The sequence below is a fragment of the Schistocerca gregaria genome, chromosome 6 (genome assembly GCF_023897955.1).
Source record: "Schistocerca gregaria isolate iqSchGreg1 chromosome 6, iqSchGreg1.2, whole genome shotgun sequence".
Lineage (NCBI taxonomy): Eukaryota > Metazoa > Arthropoda > Insecta > Orthoptera > Acrididae > Schistocerca > Schistocerca gregaria.
In genome coordinates, this window is record NC_064925.1 from 546,160,783 (window position 1) to 546,174,877 (window position 14,095).

A 14,095-nucleotide genomic window follows, 5' to 3' on the forward strand; every position below is an offset into this window, starting at 1 on the left:
AAACTGTAAGACGTTTTGGTCTTGAGAAAAACTAGTTAGTGGTTCAAAATCATCAATTCAGTCAATCAGTGATAATTCAGGCACCGAAACGGAAGATAACAGGAAGAAGGCCGAAATACTAAATTCTGTCTTCCAAAATTGTTTCACCGCGGAAGATCGTGATATGGCCTCTCTTTTCAACCATCGTACAAACTTTGAAATTAGAGATATTGAGGCAATGATTCGCGGAAAGTTATAAAAATACAAGCTTACCGAGTATCGGGCCAGATTTCCGACTGGATACTAGACTGTCTTACATGTAGCACTCAACGGAACAAAAGCGATGGATGTAACTTACGGATTACCTTACGAAGTGTGATAGGATCGTTGCTGTATACCGTGTATGTAAATGCTCTAGTACAGTGCGTCGGAAGCTCTTCAAGACTGTTCGCAGGTGATATGGGTGCCTATCAGAAAGTAGCAACTCCAGAAGACAGTATCGACTTGTAAACTGACATGCAGAGGGTTGACGAATGGTGTAGGCTCTGGAAGTTGACCCCGAAAGTAAATAAATGTAACACATTGCATGTACTGTTGTACAACTACACTATTGATGAAAAATTGCAGGGAACAGTACCTACCGTAAAATATCTAGGATTAACTATCCAGAGCGACCTTAAGTGAAATGTCCATACAAAACAAATAGTAGGAAAACGAGATGCCAGACGGGCATTCATAGGAATAATCTTAAGTAAGTGCAATTCATCCACACAAGAAGTGGCTTATATGACGCTTGTTTTACCGGGTATTGAGTATTCTTGATCAGTCCGAAATAATAATATTTCGCAATATATATTGTTATAAAACATTTTAGTGTTGCAGTGTATAATTTTTATAGTTGTAACAGAAGAACAACATAAGTAATAAATCTGCCAAACATTCGTCATACTGAAATACTAGTGACATACAGATTGCTAATATCCTTTCATGTTTGCTACAGCCGGCCGCGGTGGTCTCGCGGTTCTAGGCGCGCAATCCGGTACCGTGAGACTGCTACGGTCGCAGGTTCGAATCCTGCCTCGGGCATGGATGTGTGTGATGTCCTTAGGTTAGTTAGGTTTAAGTAGTTCTAAGTTCTAGGGGACTGATGACCACAGCAGTTGAGTCCCATAGTGCTCAGAGCCATTTTGTTTGCTACAGAACACACTGCAGCGCGTAGAAAATATGGTACGTTGCAGAATTGTGGTTTATCAGATCTCCTTTCGCAATTTCTTAGATCTCTCGTTTGACATAATAACGAATTTTGTTAAATTTGTTGTTAGAACAGGTGGACGGTTTCAAGTACTTAGGATGCATATTCACACAGGATGGCAACATAGTGAAAGAACTGGAAGCGAGGTGTAGCAAAGCTAATGCAGTGAGCGCTCAGCCACGATCTACTCTCTTCTGCAAGAAGGAAGTCAGTACCAAGGCTAAGTTATCTGTGCACCGTTCAATCTTTCGACCAACTTTGTTGTATGGGAGCGAAAGCTGGGTGGATTCAGGTTACCTTATCAACAAGGTTGAGGTTACGGATATGAAAGTAGCTAGGATGATTGTAGGAGGATTGTAGGAACAATGGCAGTAGGGTGTCCACAATGAGGAAATCAAAGAAAAACTGGGAATGAACTCTATAGATGTAGCAGTCAGGGCGAACAGGCTTATATGGTGGGGTCATGTTACACGCATGGGAGAAGCAAGTTTACCCAAGAGACTCATGGGTTCAGCAGTAGAGGGTAGGAGGAGTCGGGGCAGACCAAGGAGAAGGTACCTGGATTCGGTCAAGAATGATTTTGAAGTAATAGGTTTAACATCAGAAGAGGCACCAATGTTAGCACTGAATAGGGGAACATGGAGGAATTTTATAAGGGGGCTATGCTCCAGACTGAACGCTGAAAGGCATAATCAGTCTTAAATGATGATGATGATGTTGTTGTTGCTGGTGTGACAACGAATTTTGTTAAATTTGTTACTCATATATTTCCGTTGCTTGTTTTGCTTTTGGCGATGCATGCACGTAACACAGAATTTCGCCAAGATTTTTAGCTACTCGGGAGCATTTCACTGCAACAAGAAGTTGTTAGAGCCACTGTGGTACATAGACCATACATTATACGGAGATTTTCAAGTCCTTGGGACTACTACCTTCAATGATGGATATCCAAGCAGGAAAAACTTAAATCGTCTTTCTCTCTCTGAAACAAAACAAATAAAACGTTTTTCTATGTTGTCCTCGTTGTTACCTTATAACCGAATTGCGTGAGCAATTATTCAGTTAGCCTGCAGCTAATCGGACACGCACTCTTCCTGACGGCAAACTGTTTCATTTACTCCCATGTGTAATACATATCCGTACAGAAAATGCGTTTTCTTGAAGCTGTTGTAAAATAATGCATTAGGAAAGTTGCCTTGGTCATTTGTCAGATACATAGCGTTATGTGTGCTGCAATGTTGTAGATTGTGTTAAAGCTTCAGCTACCGATTACCGGGTATATCGTTTGAATGTGTAAATGTGGTTTATCTCGCCTTATTGATGCAAGCCTCTTGTCATTCCATTCTATACAGTTTTATTTATTTATTTAGCGTATGGCTAATACAGGCATATCATGAAATTAAATTACATATACATATGTATATATTGATACACAAGGAACTTAAGTTTGTCTTTTCAACTGAATATCCAGTCCTTCAATCCAGCGCACTGCATCTGGAGTTGTTAGCAGGAAGTCCTCTTTGGCGCCGTGATAGGCTCGAATCCCGCATTCACTGACAATGTGGTGAACAGTCTGGTATGGAGCCTCGCAGTCACAGGCTGGATCAGGCAGCTTCTTCCACTGAAAGAGAGCATCCCTGCATCGCCCATGGCTGGTACGGATTCTGTCGAGAGTAGTCCAGGTCTTGCGTGGTAGGTCGAATCCACTTGGAAGTTTAGCACCTGAGAAGATGTTGTGCAGGTACACATCTGTCACTGCTTCCCACCGTCATTTCCATTCTTCAATCCTTAGCAACCATGTGAGCAGCATCACACAGAGTTGGATGGCGTGATTTCAGTCTCTTGCGAATTTAAAAGTGGCAGGTCGCTATGCACGGGTAGGTTAGAATTCCTGGAGATCTTGTGGAATTCTCTCATAAGGGCAGTACATCTGTGTAGATCAGGAGGCTTAATACCGGTTAACAGTGGAAGCCAATAAACTGGAATAGATCTGATTGCGCCAGATATTATGCGCATTGTCGTATTCAGCTGAGTGTCAACAAGCCTTGTATGATGACTGTTCGTCCAAACAGGTGTACAATACTCAGCACTTGAATACACCAACCCCAGAGCTGAAGATCCCCAGGTAGTTCCGCATAGCTTATGGAGGATGTTGTTAAAGTCCTCAACTTTTGAGCTAAGTTAAGAAGGTGTTGTTTGAAGGATAGTGTACTATCCAGGATGACACCAAGATATTTTGGGTTCCAATTATGACGAATAATTCTGCCTCTGAAACTTACTTCCAGTTTTACGTCCGCCAACCGGTTATTTAGACGGAAGCAACACACTTCTGTTTTACTCACACTGGGTTGGAGTCTCAAGATTTTGAAGTAATTATCTAATGCAGACAGCTCATTGGCTAGAATCTCTTCTGTTGTCTTCATTTCCTGGTGTTTTACGGCTAGAGCCAGGTCATCGGCATAGCAGTATTTTCTGGACGAAGTGTCAGGTAGATCAGATAGATATAGGTTGAACAGTGAGGGTGAGAGAACCGATCCTTGAGGCAATGCGTTGTTCAGCTTCCTCTCTTTACTTATGTTGCTTCTATACAATTTAACATTGACAAACACGCACGTCGAAACCAGGTATGTGGCGCAGTGTGACGAAAATAAGGCGTCCGCCGGTCCCACTTCGAGTCGGAGGGAGGCTACGGGGTAGCGCCCCCAATAGGAGCGTGCTTAGCAAAGCGCTGTGGTGTTGGGGCTGCTGATAGCTGTACTTCCATTTACGCCGTGGTGCGGAGAGCTCCACTGTCCAGCTGAGAGCGGTGCGCCCTGGCGGCTGCGCCTGCGTCCGGGTTGTTGACTAGCGGCCTTGAACTTGCGGCCCAGGCGAGGCTCCTGCAGACCGCCGGCCAGGTGCGCCGCTCCGCTCCGGCGTGGCCCGAGCCAGCTCTCGCCGATACGCGCCCAGCACAGCCCGAATTATCGCCGGCCGCTTTCACTGTCACCAGCGATGCAGGCGACGCGTGCTGGCCAAGCTGTTCGGCTGAGCGGAAGTTCATTTCTGTTGCACGTTACTTTAACCTATCTGTAAAACACCACTTCAGCTGCTGTTAACAAATTTTAATTTCCTTCGCTGAACACTTTGAAACGACCAGAGTTCTAGCTTAACAAACACGTACGTAAGCAGCTATCGCTGTAACATAAGAACATTTAAAAAAAAATCCTTACATAACGACACTCAGTTGCCAAGGACCTTGCCTAGTGCTTTGGTACACACGACTACAATAACTTTAGGAGCATACGGTTTGCCGCCAAACCTCATACCAACGGGTACAAATGTCATTGTAATGTAATGAGGCAGACCAAAGCCGAAAACTACACATCGTAGCCAGAATGAGATTTTCACTTTGCAGCGGAGTGTGCGCTGATATCAAACTTCCTGGCAGGTTAAAACTGTGTGCCGGACCGAGATTCGAACTCGAGACCTTTGCCTTTCGCGGGCAAGTGCTCTACCAAGCTGTCTTTATTAGATTCATTAATTCATTTGCGAATTATCACCTTACATATTGTTCATAATTTCAGCTGTATCAAGCAGATTAAGCCGGCCGCGGTGGTCGTGCGGTTCTAGCGCTGCAGTCCGGAACCGCGGGACTGCTACGGTCGCAGGTTCGAATCCTGCCTCGGCATGGATGTGTGTGATGTCCTTAGGTTAGTTAGGTTTAAGTAGTTCTAAGCTCTAGGGGACTGATGACCACAGATGTTAAGTCCCATAGTGCTCAGAGCCATTTGAACCATTTTTGAACCATCAAGCAGATTAGAAGAGCTGGCTTATCGATAGGTTGCATTTGACAGTGAGTCATGAGACAAATAGCAGACATTTATGCGGTTTGTTTTCTTGCTGAATAACACAGAGTGCAGCTCAGTCTTCTGCTACGTACACATCTCTTGCCGGCCGATCTACGATGTGTAACTTCCTGGCAGATTAAAACTGTGTGCCGGACCGAGATTCGAACTCGGGACCTTTGCTTTTCACGGGCAAGTGCTTTACCAACTGAGCTACCCAAGCACAACTCACGCCCCGTCCTCATAGCTTTACTTCCACCAGTACCTTGTCTCCTACCTTGCAAACTTCACAGAAGCTCTCCTGCGAACCTTGCATAACTAGCACTCCTGGAAGAAAAGATATTGCGGACACAAGGCTTACCCACAGCCTGGGAGAGCTGTGAAGTTTGGAAAGTAGGAGACAAGGTACTGGCGGCAGTAAAGCTGTTAGGACAGGGCGTGAGTCGTACTTGGGTAGCTCAGTTGGTAGATCTCTTGTCCGCGAAAGGCAAAGGTCCCGAGTTCGAGTCACGGTCCGGCACACAGTTTTAATTTGCCAGGAAGTTACACATCGTAGGTCCACCAGCAGTTGACGTGTACGTAGCAGAAGACTGAGCTGCACTCTTTGTTATTCAGCAAGGAAAAAAAAAAACAGTATAAATGTCTATTATTTGTCTCATGTCTCACTGTCAAATGCAACCTATCGATATGCCAGCTCTTCTCGCTGGTTCAAAATGGCTCTGAGTACAATGCGACTTAACTGCTGAGGTCATCAGTCGCCTAGAACTTACAACTAATTAAACCTAACTAACCTAAGGACGTCACACACATCCATGCCCGAGGCAGGATTCGAACCTGCGAACGTAGCGGTCGCTCGGCTCCAGACTGTAGCGCCTAGAACCGCACGGCCACTCCGGCCAGCAGACCAGGTCTTCTAATCTGCTTTATAAAGCTGAAATTATGAACAGTATGTAAGGAGATAATTCACAAATAAATTAATGAATCTGGTAAGAACAGCGCCGTTAGCATTAAGAAACGTCGAGATGTTTCAACACTAAAGGTAACTAAGTAGAGTTGTTGCAGCAAGGTTCTAGCAAGCTTGAAAGGGACTACGTTATACATGCCAGAATACATGAAAACAAATCAGCCGAGACAATCATAAGCGTGGCATAAAATCACAAGTTGCAGAAATTCTTGCCGTGTGTAACAAAACACTCGGCGAGGTGCTAGACGTTTACACCTGTGAATATTTTAATGCAAGGATTTCTTAAACGTTCTTATGTAATTACCAGAGCAGCTTTTACTAATGTACGTCTCTGTTACATTAGGTTACCTGAAACCGTCCAATGAACTTAACACGTAGCGGAATTTAAAGCATTCCTTAACATCAGCTGAAGTGTTGTTTCACATTTACGTTAAAGTATCAACAGCTGTGGCGGCACACTGCGAAGGAGCATAAGATTGTTTCTGTAGCACACTCCGCAGGAAGTATCCTGGGACTTCGATAACATATCACACGTTGTCGATCTTCCTCATTAGGCGTCTTTAAACAGCGATCTCAACGTAGCAAATGTGTCCTATTAACTGTAATGCACTTTTAGGCCTGTTATAAGCCTGTATTTCACTTCTAACGTTTGTGTATAACTAGCAACTGCGTGGTGGAAGGCACTTTTTATTGAATTAGAGTTTGCCACGTATGCACTCACTTATAGTACAAGGAAGATAGTGATAGCCAGGCAGTTGTTATTTGTTTGATTTTATTATATAGCGAAACATAATACCTGTGCATTGATGCTGCTGTAGCTGACTATTTGTTTCTGTCACAGTTGCGATTCCATATAGGTGATGTCCAGTCATCACATCGTTTCAGATTAATAACAATACATCGTGTCAACCTCGTCCCCAAGCACGGTACCCTCAACATTAAAATGATTTTGAGGTAGGCTTACACGACGTGGCGTCGAAATTGACTCGTTAATTGGTTACGAATGTGAAATCGCCCCGTATGAAATCGCAACTTTTTCTGGCCAATTTTATCGGACGATCTCTGTGGGACAGATGCACAGGAAGGTGAATAATGAAAGATGACTCTTAAAGTTCTCTAAGAAGGATCTCGAGAAATGTACAGCCAGCGTAAGGCACTTGATATTCTTCAACATTTCTGTTATATTTTCTCCTCAGTCAACCAAGCCTTTGACCATTCGCACCACCTTTATTTTGTATACGTTCTATCTCCCTTTAGTCCGACTTAGTATGGTCCTTCGTACGTAAATAGCATTAAAATATGTCCCCTACAAGAGTTTTGTAAGCAGTCTTCCTTTTACATAAAACACAATTCCCCTGTATCCTATGAGTTCCTGCCATTTGATTACACAAAACTTTGCTTACATTATCGTTTCAATTCGTAATTGTAGAAACTTTTATTCCTAAATATATGTATGACGTGGCTGAGTGTAGTTGAAGCAAAACTCTTCTCAACTGGGTTAGAAAAGCGCAGTGTTTTACTAGACATATTGCTGTTGGATGTGGTATGCGTTTTCCATTATCCTCCCGTATGAAATGACTATCTAGCCAGTTATAGGTGGAATTAGGAACGTTACGCTTCCCTTGCTGGCGACGAATTTTTTTTTCAACGAGAGGATTGTAACCGGTTATATCTGAATCTGTTGTCGCCGTACAAGCTGCGCGAGGAGTGTGTCTAAGTATTTACCATAAGAAGCAGTTTGGATACGAGTAAGCTGGGACATCGTATTTTGCAGTAGACGGGTTTACACCGCTTGTTCAATTTCCAGATCAAAATTCTTCACGAAATAGTAAAACACTTTGTAGTAATACTGTGGCCTGATACCTAATTACTCTTGATATCAAACCATGTCCATGGTTTTTGCTTACTTAAAGTCGTGATTCAGTTTCAGGTAATTGATGCACTGTGTTATTTCTACATCATTTACATAATTTTATCTCTATATCATTTACATAATTCGAAAAATATTATCAATAGAAGTTTTAATTATTAATCACGTCGCTTTTGTCTGGAAGTTAACGTAATTCACGGAGACACTGTGCTTTTGACGTAAAGCGTATCAGAAGTGCTTCGTCTCCCAATGGGAGCTGATTATCTTCTCAAAACGAGGAAAAATTTATGTAAAAATGTCCGAAAGTGTTAGTTTCTGACTCCATAATGTATGCATATTGTTGTTACCGAGAAACCTAGAGCAGCTGTAGCCACTCTCCCGGAGTCGGCACGGCTCCACAGCCCTCTCGGTACCTTCCTGAACCTCACTGACTGTCTTCCTGCACCTCCCACAGCAGTCAGCGCTGCAAAAGGTGGCTACTCAGACTTTTGAGAGGTGGTCACATTAATGTGACTGGACAATGTAGTTTCACGTCAACGCCGAGGCCTACAGCTTTGACACTATTGTATTTCTCGAGTGTGCAAACATTTCGTGCTGCTGACTACATCATTGGGGCACGGTGACTAAAACAGGGGACTATCAAAAGACAGCACAGACAATGTAATGGGATTCTGTGTAATGTCTGATGCATGGATGCATAAAGTTTGTCTACTCCGTTCCTCGTAGCGTTGTATGCTCCTTGGATACGGTTAGGCTCCTGGTCTCCTGCATCAAAGATCACGTGAAGAAGTGCGTGATCACGTGAAGAAGTGTGTGATCCTGAAACGTAGTGTTAAGTCAGTGGTGCCAAATTTAAGTGCTGACAAAACAGACCCGACTTTAAATCACGATGTTAACTCGCTTTAAGTCTTGTTATAATCACAGCTGAACATGTGCAGTTAAAGAGCTCGAAGCGAAAAGTTTACTTTGGACTTGGAGACGTCACCAATTGTCAGCTACTGAATAAAAAAAAAATCCACTAATTATAATTAGGCTGTGTCTGACATTCAGCCTCCTATGTCAAACGCATTATTGTTATGAATGTATGGGGTGAAGCAAGCTGCAATGTTTGGTTTGAAGCAGTGGTTTCATACAGCAAAGTTGTTTTGTCTTCATAGTTATGATTCAGTTTACTGTGACTAAAAAAATATGAGTATTGTAAATTATCTTTTTACTAGGTGGCGGGATGTGTCATTACCAAACGAATCCGTAATTTCTGTATAAATTTGATGCTAATGAAGATATAGAAAAGAAATGCAGTGCGGTATTGTCACTTTGCAAGAAACGGATGCCGTAATTTCAAAGATATTGCAAGTGACATCACCGACAGCCCCAATTGGGGCGAACAAAGTTCGTGCTCTATTCTTGGGTAACTGAGTAGGTTGGTTTGTTTTTGTTTTCGAAGTGTTTCTGACTCGTAGTTTGTATACAAACACTTTTCCACGGAAACAGAGCATAGTTGATCGTAGAAGTATTGAGATGTTGAAGGTTTTCGTGTTGACTCAATTTTTGGATGACTGTATCGAGTAAAACGCTGGAGTCTCGCGTGTCTGTGATGCTAAACTTATCAAAAATGAAAAAAAAATCCTCGGATGTTCTGCACAAGTATTCGGAATACTGACCGTCATAAGTAGATATTCGCATACATGTGAATTAAACGAAATAGATATCCGGCAAGAACCTCTGCAATTAGAAGTACATCTTACGTTTCTTACACCGTGATCGAATGACAAAACACCGTTACGAATCTTCATCAGTACTTAATTCATAACGAAATTTTGGGTTCTGTAAGTAGAGAAACGTTTAGTTATGTTTGTTGTACGTTAACTTAATATTTTGTTATCTTTTTTATGAAAATAATTGAAGCCTTCAGTGTAATATTGTTTATAATTTTCTGTGTGATGCATGTATGCTTTCTCTGTTGCTCTCATCATATACTGGTCTTCATTTTTACATGCAGTATTTGCTTTTGAATTGTCTCTATAGTTCGCATGTTTTCTGAAGAACGATTCTGCTTGTGGTTTTGCTATTTGCTTTTTTAATATGAACGCCTGCTCCCTCCCCCCCTTCCTCCCTCTTTTTGAGAGAGGGAAACTGGTACTAATACAGTGCTGCTGATGGAATTATTATTGTTCAGTGAAACAGTAAAGTCATCAATAGACTAAATGGGAAATGATCTATAATTAAAGTTATTAAGACTTGTTTCTCGAATATGTCCTCAGAGGCAAATAATTTTCTTAGGCAATGCGAACTTAGAAATTAAGTCACCTTATACTTGACGTCTTGGCATGAGGCATTCAGAAATTTTGTATGAGTCAACTGTTTAGCTACAGCAATAGGAAAGTAGTGCAGTATATGATGGATGCAGAGAATCATAAATGTAATCTCTATGTCAAGTAATTTACGACTGAAGGAGTAATATAGTTTGAGCATTTATAAATTATGATATTGTTTATATGTTTGTATGTCGCCTTGCACCAGTGTGCGTAGCTGACGTCGCCACTCTGGAATTATTTTTCGAGATATAAACAGAGTCGTACTGTCCTGTGGCTCTTATCTTTACTCGATGGTGACTCACATGAGAGCTACGTACCGTGGTGACGGAGGGATCGCACCCTGGTGCAAGCGCCATATATGTTGTCCTGTGCCGTCCTCTGTGTTAATTCCGTGTTTTTCAACTTATTTGGTAGATCTCTTCCTGTTCCCAGGCGTCATACGCCGTACTTCGGCCAGCCTGACTATCGTATTTACGAGCTTAACAAGAGGCTTCAGCAGAGGACAGAGGTGAGTACACAAAGGCTTTTTTACGCTGCGCCAAGTGTGTGACTGCCCAGGCGTTCGTGTGTGGGCATCCGCTGTATTGATGCAATGTTATCTATAAACGTATAATTAGTAAAGGTGTGCCACTGAAGTTCTACCTACAACTTATTTGTTGCTTTATTGTTGTAAACATGACATCTCATATAGACTAATGAGAACGGCTGACATGACATGAGATTCTCGCAGCTGCATCAATTTCTAAAATTTTTCTCGATGCTCAAGTCGTGCCCTAGCTTTCAGAATATTCACCATTTTTTTCTCCAGGGCCTGACTGACCTTGACACTGTTTGCACACCAAAAAAAGTATTTTGGACAAGTTTCCTGTAAGAATTTGTTTCTTATGACGCATCGTCATGTCATTAGGCGTCTTATCAGGTGAAGCCAGTACTAAGCACATTTTTAACATTGTACTGGGATTCTCTAGTACCGAGGCCTCAGATTAATGGGAAGTAGTGTTCGGGAAGAAGGTTGTGTGACCAGCTCGTTGTCACGCTGAGATACCGCTATGTATTGTATATACTTACTTCCGCGGGGAAAGATGAAAACAGAACAGGAATTAGTTGTGTGAGTACATGTTGTAAAGTGTTTCAGATTCACTGAAATGAAATGAATGGATCGTTGAGTAGAAAACAGTGAAACGCTGTGGGAAAATCTCTCTTCGTGAAGTTCAGAAGTAATTGAAGGAAAAATAACTGAAAATGAAAATCTCAGTCAAGCCTGGAAGCGAAATCAGATAGCATAGTGGTTAAGGCGACTACTCTCGAAAAGCTGAAAATCGGGCCCCAGCCGGACACAAAGTTTCACTAGCCTTTAAATGTTCAGTACTTGCAACCTACAAACGAATACAAGGCAATATTCTGTTGCTTTTCAGTCGCAAGAAGAGCTTCCGCAGTGATTAAGAACGTGGACTTTTATTCGAGAGAGGAGCTTGGTTCAGGTTGCCTTTAGACCATCCTGATTTAGATTTTCTGTGGCCCTTACGATTGACTGCAGGCCCATAACAGAATGTACCATGTAACAAACACACAAGGCCGATTCTGTTCCCACTCTTCTGCATCTGCGTTTATTCTCCGTCCCTAAGGACCACCGTGAGAAGTTAAACTCCAACCTTCCATCCTACAGTGGCCGTTATTACGGTGAAGTATTTGTATTCAAGGTCTTGACAAATGACTATTTTCTTTATGATCTATCTTCACTTGGACACTGGCTCTAAAAATGACTCGCAGATGAATGAATTGTGCATCGTTGTTAGCACACACACACACACACACACACACACACACACACACACACACACACACACACAGCTGATTCAAAGCAATAATAGCGCTTTTTGGACATAGACCCTTAGTACACCCAATTTGTCATTGGACGTATTTTTTGTATTTCCTCTGAGGAGTGGATGATTGCCTCTATAATCCTGCCACACCTTTTCTGTTAGTACACTATTACCCTCACTTCGACAGGAATGTTATTTCATGATAAATGCACTAAAGAAAATGAAATGAGAGATGTCTTGTGGCTAGGGCTTCTCGACGGGTAGACAGTTCGCCTGGTGCAAGTCTTTTGAGTTGATGCCATTTCGGCGAGTTGCGTGTCGATGGAGATGAGATGCTAACACAACACCCAGTCCCTAAGCGGAGAAAATCTCCGACCCAGCCGGGAATCGAACCAAGCCCCTTAGAATGACATTCCGTAGAGCTGACCACTCAGCTACCAGGGCGGACAGCAAAAGTTCATAAGACTGAAATTACCATAATACCTGTACTCATTACTGTAACATTTGTTATTATTATTATTATTATTATTATTATTGTACATACAAGTCTTGTAATAGGCAGATTGCAATGTTTTGTGTAAACACTCTCTCGAAGGACTCCTGGTTATATGTAGGAGAGGGCATGAAGGCTTTAATCTTGTCGGGTAAAGGCCAAGGTCGCATATGAGCGTTCATCATATAAGTACATAAAACGGTGGAAATCGAAAAATATTATTGTTGTTCGCTTAATTACTTACTGACCTTATAGATACAGGTTATCTGCGTATTGTTTACTTTTAAAAGAAACATCGAAGATTACGTTTAAAACAAACAAACAAACAAACGCACACACACACACACACACACACACACACACACACACACACACACACACACACACACACAGAACAGCTGTAAATCAGAAATTAATTCAGTTTAGCTCCAGTAGCTTGTCAGATCATTCTTTGCTTCAGAGGAGGCCAAATATTTATGTGGTTGTATAATTTGCTCTTTCCTATGGAATTTATTGTTTGTATTACTTACGAACGATCCCGTTCTTTTCGAAGACTGTCAGTTCAAATGGCTCTGAGCACTGTGGGGCTTAACATCTGTGGTCATCAGTCCCCTAGAACTTAGAACTACTTAAACCTAACCAACCTCAGGACATTACACACATCCCAGTCCGAGGCAGGATTCGAACCTGCGACCGTAGCAGCAGCGCGGTTCCGGAGTGAAGCGCCTAGAACCGCTCGGCCACAAAAGCCGGCGAAGACGATCGGAGTTAACGGTGCAGTTAAGAAGCGATGAAACGTATTGCTGCGTGCTTAGCTGCCTAAAAGAGGTTGCACAATGTTTCTCAATTAATACACCATTTTATCAAAAGTATCTAGACAAGTATTAGTGCACATTATTGTGGTGTGTGTATCCAGTTTCGCCTTTATGACGGCTTGGGCTCTGATGGAGACAATTTCAGTGATGTGTCTGAAAGCATGTGGAGAAATGACAGCCCATTGTTCCCCAGAACTTGAAACCAGAGAAGATTCTGGACCTAGTGGCCTGGAGCGTAGTATACGTTCTAACTCATCCCAAAGTTGCTCCGTTGGGTTCAGATCTGGACTCCAGGCAGACCAGTCATTTCACTAATGCTAATTTTACTGCCCACAAAGTATTGTCTCACAGAGTCTGCTTTTTGAAAGAGTGCGTTGTCATGCTGACATATGCAATAACCGTCACCAGACTGTTACCCTCTGGTACGCAGTTCACAAAGTTCATTTTCTTCCCTCATTTAACTCTTTTTTGTAAGCACAATAAGGGAACCACACCCTAACCACGAAAAACACCCTATATCGTAACACCACTTCCTTCCTGTGTTACTGTTGGCATTACAAATGACTTCATGTACTGTTTTCCAAGAATTGGTCAAACTCAAACCCTTCCACCGGACTGCCACAGGGTTTAGCGTGACTGATCAATCAAGATCATCTGTTTCCAGTAGTAGACTGTGCGGTGGCGTCGCTGCTTGCACCACCTCAAGCGTCGCTTAGCACCGACTGCAGAAATATTGGAGTATTAGGAGCCGTTCGAC

At 42.5% G+C, this 14,095-nt stretch overlaps 1 protein-coding gene across 18 annotated transcripts in view; it reads left to right on the forward strand.

Annotated features, from left to right (window-relative positions):
* LOC126277961 (LIM domain-binding protein 2) overlaps positions 1–14,095 on the forward strand; it is a 743,737-nt gene that overhangs the window by 617,596 nt on the left and 112,046 nt on the right. For 11 of the 18 annotated variants that reach the window (XM_049977585.1, XM_049977591.1, XM_049977590.1 and 8 more), the window contains one exon: positions 10,640–10,715. In XM_049977585.1, the coding sequence (XP_049833542.1) occupies positions 10,640–10,715 (76 nt within the window). Of the gene's footprint in view, positions 1–10,621; positions 10,716–14,095 lie in introns of all 18 variants that reach the window. The other 7 variants (XM_049977583.1, XM_049977586.1, XM_049977584.1 and 4 more) reach the window with 1 other exon arrangement.